The sequence below is a fragment of the Homalodisca vitripennis genome, chromosome 8 (assembly GCF_021130785.1).
Source record: "Homalodisca vitripennis isolate AUS2020 chromosome 8, UT_GWSS_2.1, whole genome shotgun sequence".
Taxonomy (NCBI): domain Eukaryota; kingdom Metazoa; phylum Arthropoda; class Insecta; order Hemiptera; family Cicadellidae; genus Homalodisca; species Homalodisca vitripennis.
Window position 1 is genome coordinate 64,754,635 of NC_060214.1, and position 17,129 is coordinate 64,771,763.

At 32.0% G+C, this 17,129-nt stretch overlaps 1 protein-coding gene across 1 annotated transcript in view; it reads right to left on the bottom strand.

The window, feature by feature from the left end:
• LOC124368201 (putative inorganic phosphate cotransporter) overlaps positions 1-8,941 on the bottom strand; it is an 11,289-nt gene extending 2,348 nt beyond the window's left edge. The window contains exons 1-7 of the mRNA XM_046825477.1: positions 8,723-8,941; positions 7,375-7,505; positions 6,621-6,851; positions 5,267-5,354; positions 3,503-3,726; positions 851-1,000; positions 40-172 (exon numbers count right to left, since the gene is read on the bottom strand). Of these exons, the coding sequence (XP_046681433.1) occupies positions 40-172; positions 851-1,000; positions 3,503-3,726; positions 5,267-5,354; positions 6,621-6,851; positions 7,375-7,505; positions 8,723-8,777 (1,012 nt within the window). The 5' untranslated portion in view covers positions 8,778-8,941. The remainder of the gene's footprint in view (positions 1-39; positions 173-850; positions 1,001-3,502; positions 3,727-5,266; positions 5,355-6,620; positions 6,852-7,374; positions 7,506-8,722) is intronic.
• Between the last annotated feature and the right edge of the window lie 8,188 nt (positions 8,942-17,129).

A 17,129-nucleotide genomic window follows, 5' to 3' on the forward strand; every position in this document is an offset into this window, starting at 1 on the left:
ATCCTTGGACTATATTTATTTTAATTAGCTTATCCTTACCTAAGCTGTTCCATATCTTCCTAGATGCGCTGAGTGGCAGGATACGTCTGGCGTTGATGTAGTCTGCAGCCCAGGAAAATACAAAAGTCAGTAGACACATGATCAAGTAAGGAAGTGAAGATATGAGCCCATTCTAAAAAGTAAGTTTCATCTTCTTAGTACGCAGAACAAAGGATTGTCTATGGCTCTAAACGATGATAAATTGGAAAATATGTTTTACGATTATCGTGAATAATTAAATAACTTGCTAGAAATATTATGCCAAATATGAATGAAATTAACGCTCGATTTTATTTATATTATAAAAAGAAGCTATTTGCTAATACCATAAATTAATTAAGATTTATAAAATTAATTAAATTAATTAAGAATAATCTAACTTATAATCCTAATGTTTCTAAAATCTAACCGTAAATTAGCCACATACATTTTGCTTGATCACTGATTTCGGACAGTGAGAGATTAAATGTATTGGCTGGGTGTATATCACTTAGAGGAACTGAAAAGTTTCAATTCCGTCTGTCTTTCTGTCTGCCTGTCCGAACCAACAAAATTTTGATTGAAGCAAATTTCGAGGTGCATGTCACTTAATATGATTTGGCTGAGCGTTAGCGAAAATTTTTTGTTTCATGGCTAACCATGACGGCAAACAGAATATTTGTAGAATAAACAAATTGAGTAAAATCATAAGATACAACATGTGACATAGAAATATACTTTTGCAACCTTAGCAAAGCCTGTTAGGCTACATTGTGTGGTGAACTCCTACTTTTTGCTAATTTTAGTAATGAAAAATAATAAAATAACTCACACTTTTTAAGTCAAAACTAAGAACGTGACTTAGGTAGTTTGGTAGCTGTGTGAGAAGCATCCAGTAGCCCCAGTTCTGGCAGAAGTGCACGGTGATAAGAGCCAAAACTGGTACTGACGTCATAATAGACTTCCATGGAGTCTTAAAGTGCTACACGTAAAACAAAGAGAACCAAGAAAAAAAATAAGCAATATAACATTGGATTCCGCATCTATTCTATTGTTGCAAAATTTGTACTAATTATGAGCTTGCAGGAAAAGGAATTTTCAAGCATGGGTGTTATTAATTTATGATCATTGCACTTGCAGATGCAATGTACTGTAGATAATTTTAATATTTATTAACAGATATTGTGTTTAATTGATGCTAATGCACACATGCGCTTTGCCAGTTTGTTTAAAATAAGCTGGAATTGATTCTTATCTTATGACATTTACAAAATATAGTTATTTAATGATTTGTGCAATTTTTATATATACTAATTAATAAAATGTTTATTTCTACTTAATCTTTCACAAAACAATACAAAGTAATTACGATTGCGTTCTAATTACACACTTGCATTGTGCAATTTTTAATCCTTAGTGCCAATGTCATATGCAGACTGTTAGGAATAACTAGACGGTGATAAGTCTTACACGTTGGCACTACTCATTTATTAAAATTTTATTAAAAATTAATTTAAAATAGAAACCAAAACAATACACAGAAATACAATACTATATCAAGTGTAATGTGTGAGTCTAGTATAGTGGTATCTATTTATTTACGTGTACGTCTCGTAAGGCCTAACTCTTCAATATATGTCATTAATGATCTGAAAATATGGTCATTATATGGGAGCCATCTTTCAGTTAATGTGCTTCAGATTTAAAAGACGATAGCTTATTGAAATCCCTTAAAAAGCACCCAACATTTTCTGAGTGTTGCAGGCAACGATAAAACCATTACTTAGTGGTAATTCCAAAGTAGAGTAAGAATTCGTTTGATTGTAGAGTAAATGGCATCACTGATATAGAATTATTTAGAATCTAAACTAGTCATCTTAGAAACCTTAAATGAAACCTCAGTCATAGCCAATGAGTTCGTGTATAGTACGCCTACAAACAAAAGAAACTTAGGGTAGATTTACCCTATATTTTATATCTGGACTTTTGCAACCTTCAGATACCGAACGATCAGACCCCTGAAAGCTTCTGACGTCTGAGTATACACCTCCTCCGGGTTGGCTTAACCTTTAGAAGCTCCGAGCTACTATAATATGAATTATCTGTATCTCTCAGTCCCATACACCACACACTGGCATATACAGTAGAAGTCTCCGAAATTATACAGTCACACGTATCTGGGTATATCCGAATCCCGAGTGATACTGTTTTCAAAGATTTCGTGGACAAACTGGCTTGTGGTGTATATTTTCTTTGTCTGTATTTACCATTTACAACAATCCATTCTTTGCAAGCCTTCATTTTAGTAATTAACAGGTAATTGCAAATTGTAAGCTCTATTCCCAACTCAGGAGGGTTCTTTCAGAAGTTTATAAACCAGCCAGAGCGAAAGCAAAACCAAGATAATGTAAAATTTCGTGTGTGTGTGAAAATACAGGACAGATTGGTAGGAACTGTTTTCAAAAGGAAAATCTGATGAGCATTTTATAATAAATCAAAATCGAGCTGTGGTTTTTTAAAAATGTGGGTAGATACAGAAATGTAAATCATGACAAAGAAAATAGACCTGACCGGCAGGCCAGTAGTTCAAACCTCAATGCATTAAAGCATCGTAAACAGATGTGCACATTACCGATAATAAAAGCTGACTTGGCTAAACACAGTTATCAAAACATATTAATTTGATACTGGAAATTGCTCGTAGGATTATCCAGTGATATAAAAGAATAAAAAATTTGTTTTGCTACTGCCGATTATCAGGAACGGAAATTAAAAGAGGAAATAGCATATAAGATAATAATAAACACAAAGTATTTTTTATAAAATTATATGTTTCTAACACACTTAAGTCTTAATCAAATTAAGCGATACTCTGGAGAGCAATAAAATATGGTACATTTGCTGTTTGAGGTGTTCACTTGTTGATTCAACCACGCAAGATTTTAGCACAGCTCTATTTATTAGGACAATTTCTCAGACCTGCCTATCATAGCAATGATCATAGTATAATTTCTTAAGAGCTTGTCATATATTTGCTGAATAATCTTCAAATTATAATGAAGCTTTATTTAATAACATGTAATCTATTAGACGCTTTAAGAAATTTAAATCGAATTTGCTGAACAACTTTCAATACACATTAAACTTTTAAAATGGAAGATATCTTGATGTTTAGAAAATAAACAAGCAAAAATATCCAAACATTTCTAAAATTTACATCAAGAGATGTATGGCTATATGAATGAAGACCATATTAGTATTTCATTATTTCATGTATTCTGTGATGGCCATTATAAACTTTAAGCTGGAATCCATATAAGTAAAATTTTGATTAATTCTGTAGGAACACCGAGTACAAAATCTAGTGAGTTACCTAAATGACGAATTTACTGATTTAATTAATATAAAATTCGTTTTATGTATCCTACATAGCTTAAACTAATAATATAACTTCTAAGATGACGTAGTTGTATCATAAACTGACACTATTTTCAGTAGAAACTTGTGATAGTGAAGAAACTATGTAGTGACGCTCTCCGTCGCTGATGGTGGGGTGGGAGTCCGGAGAGTCGGCGCCTACAAAGAGCCAGGCCACAGACCACAATACACCGCACAGTCCGGTACAGTAGAAGATACTGGGCCAGCCCCACGGACTGGCGGCCAGGTACCCGGCTATGGGCATTGTGAGAAAGGTACCGAATTGAATGCCTGAAACGTTTAAATTTCAAGCATCAATAATGAATGATGAATACAATTTGTATTACTTTTCTTTACTCTTAGTCAGAAGATGAAGAAAAATACAAATTCACGTGCATGTCAACCCCTCATGTGAGGGTTTATCGGATAAAATAAAAAGAATACGTAGAAAACATAATGTTTAGACCCTCTTTCAGAACACAAAACACTATAAGACAAAAATTCGTAAACCTTCTTTCTCCCCCAAAAACGGCATACATTACTCAAAGAACTGTGTTTACAATATAACGTAAGGAATACATACCACAATACCACTGAACGTGAGTATTAAAAAACACAAGAAAATACGAAAAAAGGACAAATAGAAAAGTCTAAAATTGCTCGTCTTAAAATCATAACATTAAATGGCATGAAGCCAATTTAATACACTATGAGCATAATTTCTTTAAATGCAAACTTATTATTGAACTACAGAAACATGCATATTTAATTACATAATACACTTATTAATAATTAGTGTTGTGTTTAATTTTTTATTAAGTGCATGTCTTTTTATGTACATGCAAGAAAAGTGTTTATATTAAATTAAAAGTAACCAAAGAATGCAACATTTATACTTTTTCATATTTCATTAATGGTTTTAATAAATAGAAAAAAACATATTTTTCCATTCTTTTCTCACCCAATCAACCTTATGTTCCACTTATTACAGGAATTTCTGCTGTCGTGTAAATAATTTTCGCGTCGTAATTTGTTTAACGAAATTTTTAAAATAAACATAACTTTGTGGCTATTAATAGCCTATTTTAACTATCTTTTTAAGTTGTTAAATCAAAGAAACGACTTGAAATTACACTAATGCAACTTTTTAACAGTTAAATTATTATTGATTAAGAAAAAAACAAACGTATAACATACAAACCGAAAACTAACCAATTTATGAGAGCAGTTCATATTTGATTTCACTTGTACTGTACGTTATCACTGTACATTTATGTTTGATTGGGAATCATATATAACTATGAAAACTCATATTAAATAAGAAGTAAGTGTTCATCTAAGATATTTATAAATAGGTCGAGTCATCAACATATATTCTATATCTGCTATATTTTTTATTTACTCAATACAAAAAGCATTTTATAAACAGTCGACTATTTAAAAAACATAATTAACTGGTATTAAGGACTGTAACTATTGTAAAGTTTATTAAATGATCATGCTTTAAACTATAATACAATAATTATTGCACTTACTTATTCTTCTAAAATGCTAAGCTCAATCAGACTTCTGTTAAAAATAAAAGTAAATTTAATTACCATAATAGTTATATTCCCCTCGTAAAGGCTCTAGTTTATCGGTCGACTGTTATCGCTATATCTTTAATAGCCACAATAAGATTTTTATTTCAGCAAAACATTTAAAAGTAGAATTATGCAATATAAGATTAATAACGCAAATATCTAACAATTAGGCCAATAGAACTAATGACTAAAGTAAAAAAGGTATTCCGTCTGAATTAATAATATAGTAGTAAATTGCTTTGTTTAACCTACGAACACAAACGAGAATATCCTGCTTTTCTCCAGGGGAGGGGCCCACTTGGAAGTATGGGCGTTGACACATGGATAGAAAGCCCCCTGCAAGGATTTAGGAAGATAAGTCCTTTCTTCGTTAAAAGTGAATTCGTAATACAATACAAAGTAATGCAGTATCAGGAAAATGGCCAGCCTAAGTCTGAATAGTTTCTGAGGGACTGTACAACCACAGAGATCTTTTCCTACTCATATAACTAAAGACTAATGGGGTTTACCTAGCATTTTTAGCAGAGCTCTACACTAGTTATGAGAAATAGGTGAGGTACTTTTCAAAGTTCATACAATATAGGATGTTAAAAATCTCTAAAAAAGCACTTTTATGAGAGCCGTTAGCCCTAGTGCTAATTTTTTCATAGCAGTTTTTCAGTCCAAGTTCTGCCTGTAATCTCAGGGTGCAACGGTATCTTTGGTGGAAATAAGTAAACTAACACTCCACTTGTGCAGTTGAATTTCTTGCAAGTAACGAAATGAATTTAACTGGGATGGAGGAGAATGATATGTGATCTAATGTCCGCTGTATTATTCAGAGCTATATGCTGGAGCTAGTGGCACTTAAATATAGAAAAGAGGATGTGGCTAAAACATTTCAAGCAATCTCTTATACATTCGTGAAATTCATAATGGTTGATGTATCTATAAACACATTTTTCAATTTTGGTCATCGATATAATAAAGCAAATTTCTAAAAGAACACATTAAACGTAACTTTGAAAGACCTCTAAGTATTTATTGGTAATGTGAAACTCACATACTACAATGTTTATGTTGAAAATCTTTATAGTTTCTAGCCTTTAACTGTAGGCTAGTCTATGGCTTTTAGTTACTAGTCTTTAGCTTCAGTATAATCTATGGCTTTTGTGATGGTCGTTTATGCTGGTTAGGTGAATTTGTCAGTTTATATTTATTAAATTCTTTGATGGGATACTGGAACCTGAATGGCAAAGAGAGAAGCTCAGATAGAGAGAGAGAGAGAGTGTGTGAGAGTGATAGAGACTGTATGGTTGTAGTATCAGATCCGCAGTCAATTGTTTACATCTGGAGTTGGAACTCATTTATGAGTAAGTACTTAAAACGAACGACTGTAAACACATTTTTACACACTACTCAACCATACAACTCGTTCACTATTTACTTGGAGATCTTAATAAAAGTTTAATTACATAGTATGTCATAAATTAGAAATTAGAATAATATCAGGAATTTCTTGTTACAACACTTTTTTATATGTTCCAAATTAGTCTGTTATAAAAATTCAAATGTCTTTGTTTATGCATTTTTGGGTTTTGAACAATAAATTATGAGTCTTACCTGAACAAGACCCATGGCCACTCTGGTCATACATAATACTACCCAGCTGAAGTTCTCGGCAATATATGGAACAAGAAGAGTTAGAGCAGAACAGACGATTGTAGCCCAGAACAGCAGGTATTTAGGGCCAAATTTGCGGGACATCAGACCGGCTGGAATCTGCAGGATTAAATATCCCCAGAAAAAGGAACTCAAGATGATGCCTTTTGTGGAGCTATCCCATGGCAATACCTGCATAAGGAAGAAATATCAATTACTCCAGACAAGTGAATCTCTTCTAGAAAATGTATCTTTAAAGAGTTATAAACCAAAACTCTTTAAAGTGTAGTAACAATGATCAGTAGTAACAATCAAGCGCAGGAGGGGAAAGTACCAGTTAAAAAAAAATGTACATTTTTATGGGCCAACAATTCTTTCAAATTTTATAAATGATATTGAGCTAATTTGTTATCAGTAAATATCCATTTAAGGAATGATTTAGAAGAATGAAGTTTTTAAAACATTCGCTGTTTTCCAGGCTGAAGAATTCTGAAAGGAAATAGTAAACAACTAAAAAATGTCAGTATTACTAACTACCTCTCCTATCTTTGCGTTTCTCCGAATCTATTATATTCTGTCACTGAAATGTGTTTCTAGATGCAATTTTTATTGATTCATTAAAAGTAGAGAAGCACAGCTATTTTCTTGTTAGTATTTTTTATAGTTTTAAATTTTATTTAAATTATGTTTTTTCGAAAGTACCTGAAGATATTACCGGTATGTAGCGATTGGCTTCTGTATTGTCAGTCATGGCCACGATCCCTACAGACAGGTTGACTCTCATAGAGTAGGCGATCACCAAACTCAGAAATGTCATCAAGGCTTGCCAATGTCTTGTCCCTATAACTGAAGATCCGGAAAGATCTACATAAAAACAAATGAATACTCCTGTTTCTGCTGAATTTATATAGAATTTTTTATATACTTAAGGAAAATTTTGAAAAATATGCGTACCCAAAATAAACCACGCATTATTCAAAGTTTTATACATTTGTTAACTTCCATACACAATTCAATTAAATTGCTGAACTTAATAATCAAGGCCCAACCAAATATAAGGTGTAAATACAATATAAAGTACACAAACTGTTAATTCAAGCCATTTTCTTGAATTTCAACAGTAGTTAGTAAAATATTATAAACCACTTATTGACCTATATAAATATTGAAATAGTACTTAGAATAACAGCCAAAATGTAAGAAACTTTTACCCTTACCCATGCCCAAACTTCCCACTGCCCGATGACACAGACTCTTGAGAGATAACGTGACCAGTTCTGATACCCAAGCAAGAAATGGAGTCTTACTTAATAAAAGCTCAGTGTTTAGAAGTTGTAGCTCACGTTCTGTTTTTTAGTTTAATAAGGACTTAGCAAAGTAATTAATTGTAGAAAATTACGAAGTAACAAAAGGGTTTGCAATTCCATTATATTAAATTACCGTTTACTGTCTTAAAGCTGTATTAAAATTAACATTAATCTGTGTAGTAATCTGTATTGTACTCACTATATCTCAAATGATGTCCTCTCCTTTACATTTCAGCTCTCCCCATGTGATATTTAAATCACAGATTAATAAATGTATTCAATACCCCCAAAACGTTACATTTGAGAATTGGGTGTCAGAATATACCACGCCTAGATAGAAATAAAAATAAATCTGGTCTATATATTTTACATACAAGGCTGGTCAGTGAGACTCAATATCACAACTGTATTCTAGCCAGGTCACAACTGAAGAATCATTTCAGACTAATGAAGGACACGACTCAACTGTGTACACAAAGTTTTAAAACCAAAAGCCTAATAATGAGGAGAAATCCAATGTACGTGGAAATTTTGGAAGCTTTTGTTTATGGAAAATGTTTCATTGTCGATTGGCATTTATTATCAAAGCAACCACTTATAAAAAATCAAGCAGATTTAGTACCGGATAGACATTTTAATCAATTATTATACATAACTTCATAGAGAAGTTTAGTGACTAAAAACCAAATAGATAAGAAGAAAAATAGATTGATAGATGGAAATAGATAAATAGCATAAGTTGGTTGCAAATATTACCTGGGAGTGGCCCAAAGTCAGCTGGCTCCTTCAGGATTTCTTGTGAACCTACCATTCTGCGTTAACGCTGATTTTGATCAAAAAGCGAAACTTTCAGTCAGATCACTGAACACTCTGCTGTTGACAGTTAAGTGTGACAGACACTTGAAGATGTTTGCTTATTAGACTACTGGCTATCTTATCAACCTGTTAATAGTCTTGCGGGAATAGATACCACGAAAATAGTATGCTACTTTAAAACACATTTAAAATATAATATTGATATTTTTCGTCCTTTAGAATTTGATTTTCTCATCGAACGCTTTATTTCCATCTAAATCACTAATTGATGTGTTTGATGTCTCGATTATCTGCATATTAAGCTTAATTTGTTTGATTTACACAGATTGGTGTAACTGTTGACGCTTTCCTAAGGAAATATCAATAACAGGTTAGTAAATTACCTTGTAACCAAAAAAGGAAACATTTTACTTTATTTTCATAGTTTCAAACTGAACAGTTCTTAAATGATTTGTTTCTCGTCTAAGTAGTCCTTTTTGAGTGGATCATTCCAAGGCTGTACTTCGGTGGATCCAAAGATCATGAAAATCAGATTCCCAACGAAGAAAGCTGCAGCAGCTAAATAAAACGCAATCATCCATTGGTCTTTAGCCTATTTGACTGGAACAAAAGTATATAATTATACTTAGCACAGAACCTTATTAAACTAACTGGATTCAAAAATTAATAAGCTAAGCTTACAAAAAAGCAGTCCAAGTGGCGTAGAAGTGTTTAAAATTGTAAATATTCTTGTGTCGTTATGAATGCATAACGTGTGTATGTTTACCATGCATGGTTTATGTTTGTATACATATTAACTTTAAAAGGTCTTCAATATTTTAGTAAAATAAGGACTTAACCCCAAAAATGCTAACATAGTGATAGTGCTAACATCGCGATACGCGAGGTTTGACGTGAGGTGTTAGGTCGAATGTTGACTTTAAATGGTCTTCAATATTTTAGTAAAGTAAGGATTTAACCCTAAAAATGCTAACACAATGATAGTGCTAACATCTCGATACGCGAGGTTTTACGTGAGGTGTTTGGTCGAGGTTCTTGTATTAGTAGTCTCCATGTTAAAACTTGCTTGTGTAAGGCTCGTCGGGGTGGCAGTATGAGTTTAGATTTTGTGTGAAGCGGAGCCTGCGCCTTTTTCCATTAGAGGACTACCTAACTTCACTGCACAAAAAGTTAACCTAGTAAGTAACTGCTGAATAATATTATTGATTTGTATATTGCGTCACAACTTTTGAATATCTGTAGGTGACCCATCATTTGATGTTATTAAGTAAAAAAATGTCGTAGTTTGTTTTTTATAATATTTGCTCTACATCGTGTAAGCAAATATGTAAGATTGTCGTAGCTTTGTGGCAATTTGAATTTTGTCCGTAGGTGCTTTCAAGATATTTAAATCACCTAATAAATACAATTTATTGATATAAATAAGGAAGAGAATTATCAATATACACTGAAGCCAAAACGTATACTAAAGTACCGCTTTGTTATAATGAGGACAGCAGAAATTTATTAGAAACCATATTTATTTTTATTGATTGATTTGTATGATTTAAATTATCTGTGTGTGTGTGTGTGTGTTTTACCAAACGTACTTCCGTACTTTCAATTTTGTCTGTTTGGGGAAATGCAAGTGAAGTTCCAGCTCATCACAGTAAACTGTACCGGTTAAAGAATTGTCTACAAATAGATTTAGCTCCAAACATCTGTTATGCATAAAAGCACACCAAACGTTGTGTAACGTAGCGTAGTGCTTGAAAAACTCATGTGAGGGTTCTATCTCCCAAGTTCTACAGTAACTACGACTTCCATGACCATTAAGTTGATTCGTCTGAAAAATAACTGTAAAAATCATCATCCTAACGCAGAAAAGGTGTGCGATATGCAAAATTTCGAGTTTGAGTTTGCAGATCCATAGTCAGTGGCTATATTGATATGATTTTATAAGTTACATTCATAATTTTTGTAATAAAAATAATTAATAATAAATGTATCTGTTCTTTTCGGAACTCCCTGTAAAGTGTCAATTATTCTTATATTGGAGTTGGGAGTATACAGACATCACCGGCTATTGTATCACGTCAGTTTTTAACTGGCATTGTAAATAATATATACACTTTGCCGACAAATCTGTCAGTTTATACACATTCAGACCGATTTGGTGACTTTGTAAGATATTATGTTTGATTTAATATTAAAATTCATATTCTGTAATGTTAATTATTAAAGTAATTTTTATATTTAAAGATAATTATGAATAGATCCATTGCAAACTTTATAAATAAACTTTAGCTTGAAAAATTCATATATATATAAACCAAGTATATAAATAAACCTTTTAGGTAAATAAAAGTTCTGTCTTTTTAACAACTTTTATTTGTAATTGTAATACTCACACTAATCATGATATATTTTGGATTGAAAATAAGTAAAATTCCAGAAATAAAAAATGCTGAGCCTAGTTAAACTTGACTTCATGAGCTAAAACAAGAATATTATATTTCAACAGAATGTCTTAAGAATAGTATTAATGATATAGGTATTGATTTCATAATCTATTCCTTGAAATAGCTTAAATCATCGGTTTAGCACATACTTATGTTAAACCTTTAAAAACTCCACACACTAATAACCTCAGGGTCTCAAATTCCAGGAACCCCAGAATAACATTGAAGTAGGATGATAACCTTGAATCATTACAACTCTATCACTTGACATATGTCAATTACATAATTGACAATTATAATTATATAATTGAACATGTTAAAGCAATGCTCGCTTGCATAAATAACTTTTCTCTATTAAAAAACATCTTTCGTACAATTATGACACCAATTTAGTTTGAACTCCTTTATTTATAAATGTCCAAATACTATAAAATTCTTTAAATGGTAGTACTTAATTAAAATTTGCTCAATTCAATCTTACAAATGCATTTATTACAAATGAATGGTTAAATGCGGTTAAATAATTTGTATATAGGTGCACTGATATTGATTGTCATTTATTTACATAGATTAATCAATTATATTGAGACTCTTTATGAATGAATTAAAATGCTTTGGATTAAATTGAAGTGATAACATCATTAATCACCATCATTTAACACAATTTATAGAAGGACTGACAGAAGTCTTTCCGATTAGACTGCATCCGAAAATCTTACTAATCACACAAATTAGTGGAAGTAGTAAATCAGTTTGCTTCATCTTACTTAATAAGATCTGAAGGTTAATGTTCTATTTGACCGGTTCTGCTGTATTGAACCTCATTTTCTTAAACTCATCGCAGAACACGAGGATCGGTTGAATCTCCGCTTCCTGAAAGACTGGAGGAAGCTCAGATAGTGGCACCTTAGGAAGTACTTTAGCAGTTACTTCAAAACTCAAAAAAAGTATTTGTTTTATTTCACTGAGCTATAGGTATGGGTTCTATGAATTGTACATTTTTCACAGTATTAGAGAGATTATACGATTAAAACAAGTAGAATACATTAATGAACATTGCGAAAGACGTAGCCAGCGAGGGGGTTCAGGGAGTCCATAACCCCACAAATTTTAATTATATTCAACTACTATTTTTAGGAAACGATTGTTATTATTTAAATAATTCAGTAGTACTGACATGTACTGCTGAAAGATCGTTCACAAATTGAACATTGAGAAGGGTCAAGAACTGTTTAAGGAACAAAATGGGTACTGAGTGGTTGACTACACTTGCCTTACTGTCTGTCCAGAACAGGAAATATCAGTCGTCGTGACCTGCCCCACAATCTTTTTCTGGGATATGCTCTTGATCTCAGCGTCTATTTTCATATTTCACACAGTATGAAACATGTTGGCTAAAATTTACAATTTGTATTATATACTATTAATATGTCATATCTAAACGGTATTTCAAAATACTAGTATAAGAAACCTTTTTATAAAAACAGCCCTAATTATTTTCCTCGCGGAGAAGGAATGTTGTTATGATTTTCCTCAAGTATTCATAAGTAGCACATCATAAAAACCTCTATGTATGTTACCATAAAAATTTTCTAACTTAATTCCCTTTAATTTGTTAGCCTATTATTCACACTGATAAGGGAACTTTCTAAACCATCAAAAGAGTCAAAAGGTTAGAACAAGTCCCCGCCTTTAAGGTTTATCTTAATTTACTCTACCAACGAAGCAGCCTTGTTAATGGAGCGTACTTAATTTGTTACAAATATGTAATGCAATATAGTCATAATACAAGTGGAGTAAACAACATAACATAATATAAACTGTTAAACAAGAATACTAATTTAGTGAGAGTACAAACAACAATAAACAATAGCGCTTAACTAACCTGGAGGTCTCGACATTGTATGAGGAAGTGCACCACGAGCACACGTGTAAGCTACTACTGATAACTTGTCTCACTCACGCCAATCAAATATACAGAACAATAGAATCGGGTCATGCTAAAAGGGGATCAGTCAAAAAATATGAAAATTGAGATAACAATGAATTTGTATTCCTAGGACCAAATTACATCTTTTCACGCTAAAAGGTGATCAGTCTGATGCATGGTTACTACAGAAACCAGTGCATAGACGTAATCAATTCATGCTAAAAGGAGCTCAGTCACTGACTGATCCCCTTGTAGCACAATTTGGGTGTGGAGTCAACAAGCCAGCCAGCTGTCACACGGATCACTACTCGCTAGTTCGCTACCTAAACCTAACCTACAAAACGAATGTTGATTTTGATCATTTCGCATACAATCACAGCTTTTAAAGGAAATATTTTTAATTGATTTGCTTAAGCACGGTGAAAAATGATTGAAGATGAAAGTGAAGAAAATATCGAATGTAATCAAGGAAGAAAAAGGAAGGCAAACAAAGATTTGTGGAAGAGAAATAAAACAAAAGCTGCTAGACTACAAGGTGAAGAATTTTTCGATAGTAACAGCTGATCAACAATGGTATTCTGTACTGTTACGTTAGAACTGTGTATTAGTGGTGTTTTGCAAGCTACAGCAGGAGATCGGGTTCTGTGAATCGTGTTATTAAATGCAATTTTTCTGTGAGTTATAATTCGATTGTTTATTCAGCGAAAAAAATGCCTTACTTATTTACATCAGAGGAATACGCTGATATGGTTTTTATTTTGGGTTACTGTAATGGTAATGCTAGAGCTGCTGTAGAAGAATATGAACTACGTTACCCTAATAGGAGGATTCCAGATACCAAAACAATTTCAGGAACTTTTCGTACTCTTCGGGAAACAGGATCACTACCAAGTACTAGAACCAATTATGAACGAGCTGTCCAACTTGATGATGATATGAGCTAAAACAAGAATATAATTTTTCAACAGGATGTCTTTAAAATAGTATTAATGATATAGGTATTGATTTCATAATCTATTCCTTGAAATAGCTTAAATCATCGGTTTAGCACATACTTATGTTAAACCTTCAAAAACTCCACACACTAATAACCTCAGGGTCTCAAATTCCAGGAACCCCAGAATAACATTAGAATAGGATGATAACCTTGATTTGAATCATTACAACTCTATCACGTGACATATAATTGAACATGTTAAAGCCCTGCTCGCTTGCATACATAACTTTTCTCTATTAAAAAACATATTTTCGTACAATTATGAAACCAATTTAGTTTGAACTCCTTTATTTATAAATGTCCAGAGTAGAAGGGTACTATAAAATACTCTAAATGATAGTCCTTAATTAAAATTTGCTCAATTCAATCTTACAAATGTATTTATTACAAATGAATGGTTACGTGCGGTTAAATAATTTGTATATAGGTGCACTGATATTGATTGTCATTTATTTACATAGATTAATCAATTATATTGAGACTCTTTATGAATGAATTAAAATGCTTTGGATTAAATTGAAGTGATAACACCATTAATCACCATCATTTAACACAATTTACAGAACGACTGACAGAAATCTTTCCGATTAGACTGCATCCGAAAATCTTACTAATCACACAAATTAGTGGAAGTAGTAAATCAGTTTGTTTCATCTTACTTAGTAAGATCTGAAGGTTAATGTTCTATTTGAGCGGTTCTGCTGTATTGAACTTCATTTTCTTAAACTCATCGCAGAACACGAGGATCGGTTGAATCTCCGCTTCCTGAAAGACTGGAAGAAGCTCAGATAGTGGCACCTTAGGAAGTACTTTAGCTGTTACTTCAAAACTAAAAAAAGAATGCTTGTTTTATTTCACTGAGCTATAGCTATGGGTTATATAAATTGTACATTTTTCACAGTATTAGAGAGATTATACGATTAAATCAAGTAGAATACATTAATGAACACAGCGAAGGACGTAGCTAGCGAGAGGGTCCAGGGAGTCCAGAACCTCAAACATTTTTATAATATTTAAGTACTATTTTATGGAACGATTCTTATTATTTCAATAATTTATTAGTAACGACATGTATTGCTGAAAGATCGTTCACAACTTGAACATTGAGAAGGGTCAATAACTGTTTAAGGAACAAAGTGGGTACTGAGTGGTTGACTACACTTGCCTTACTTTCTGTCCAGAACAGGAAATATCAGTCGTCGTGACCTCCCCCACAATTTTTTCTTGGCTATGCTCTTGATCTCAGCGTCTATTTTCATATTTCACACAGTATGAAACATGTTGGCTAAAATTTATAATTTGTATTATATAATATTAATATGTCTAATATATCTAAACGGTATTTCAAAATACTAGTATAAGAAACCTTTCTCTAAAAACAGCCCAAAGCATTTTCCTCGTGGAGAAGGAACGTTATTATGATTTTCCTCAAGTATTCCTATATAGCACATCATTAAAACATATACCTATTTTAACATCACAATAACATAATTCCCTTTAATTTGTTAGCCTATTATTCACACTGATAAGGGAACTGTCTAAACCGTTAAAAAGAGTCAAAAGGTTAGAACAAGTCCTTGCCTATCAGGTTTATCTTAATATACTCGATCAACAAAGCATCCTTATTAATGGAGCGTACTTAATTTTTTTACAAATATTTAATGCAATATAAATAGTCGTAATACAAGTGGAGTAAACAACATAACATAACATAAACTGTTAAACAAGAATACTAATTTAGTGAGAGTACAAACAACAATAAACAATAGAGCCTAACTAACCTGGAGGACTCGACATCGCGTGAGGAAATGCACCTTGAGCACACAAGTAAGCTACTACTGATAACTTGGCTTATTCACGCCAATCAAATATGCAGAACAATAGTTTCTGAGCCAGATTGATTGGCGTACGCGTCACACAAATGGTTATCAAAGATTAATTTATACTTCGCATGAAAGATTACCTCGAAATTTATAGTACATATTAAATGTTGTATTCTTGTTTTTATTAAATAGATAGTTTTTTGTAATAAAATATAATCTTCATTGATAATTTTATTTAATTATACAAGGATATTATACAAAATTAAAGGATTTTGAACAATACTTAGTTTTTAACCAAATTAATTCATTCTGTCCATTCTAACCGAATTAAGATTAACAAGTTTATACATACAGGTATGTGTTGTTAAATTAAACCATTGATGAAATAATTTGACAGTGATTTTCGTGATGATCAAAGTTGCTCCTCATTGTTTCCTTTTGGATTTTAGCCTGATCAACGAAAATATAACGACCTTGGGGTTATTACAGACTATTAGTTAGTTCGTGTCTTAAATGTTAACGCCCAGGAGGAATCAGCGGATTTTCAGAATATACTCGCATCGTAACATTAAGTAATTAATTAGTTATGTATATCAATAGCTGAAAGTTTATTCTTTGAAAGGCACGTACAGGTATATATACAAATATTTAAATTAATGACTCTAAATAGTTTGCACATTCTACTATCATTTTCTGAACCCAACAATCATGCCTTCAAGTATCACTCTCTTTTGAAAAATCGCATCAAAACAAACTAACAGGGTACAAGTAAGGAAGCACGAAACAAAGGATTCATATTTAGATTTTTAGCCATTTATGGAATAATGGATATAGTTGAATAAGTTTAGATATAGTTGGATATATACAATTCCTATAAAAAACAAAGAAAAATCCTTTAAAAATATTTCTGCACTTGTAAATCTTCTTGTAAAATTGATACAAGAAGTATATTGATCATAAATATATCAACGTAGAACATAAATGTTAACTGATATTAAACTTCAATTTAAAGTTTTGGAGCCTTAATTCAAAGCAAATATATATCATAACTTACAGTACATCTCAACAAATCACTTCATATTTTATCGTATTGAAAAAAGATAAAAAATAATAGGGATATAAATTTTTAACCATAATGGGAGTTATGGCTAAAACA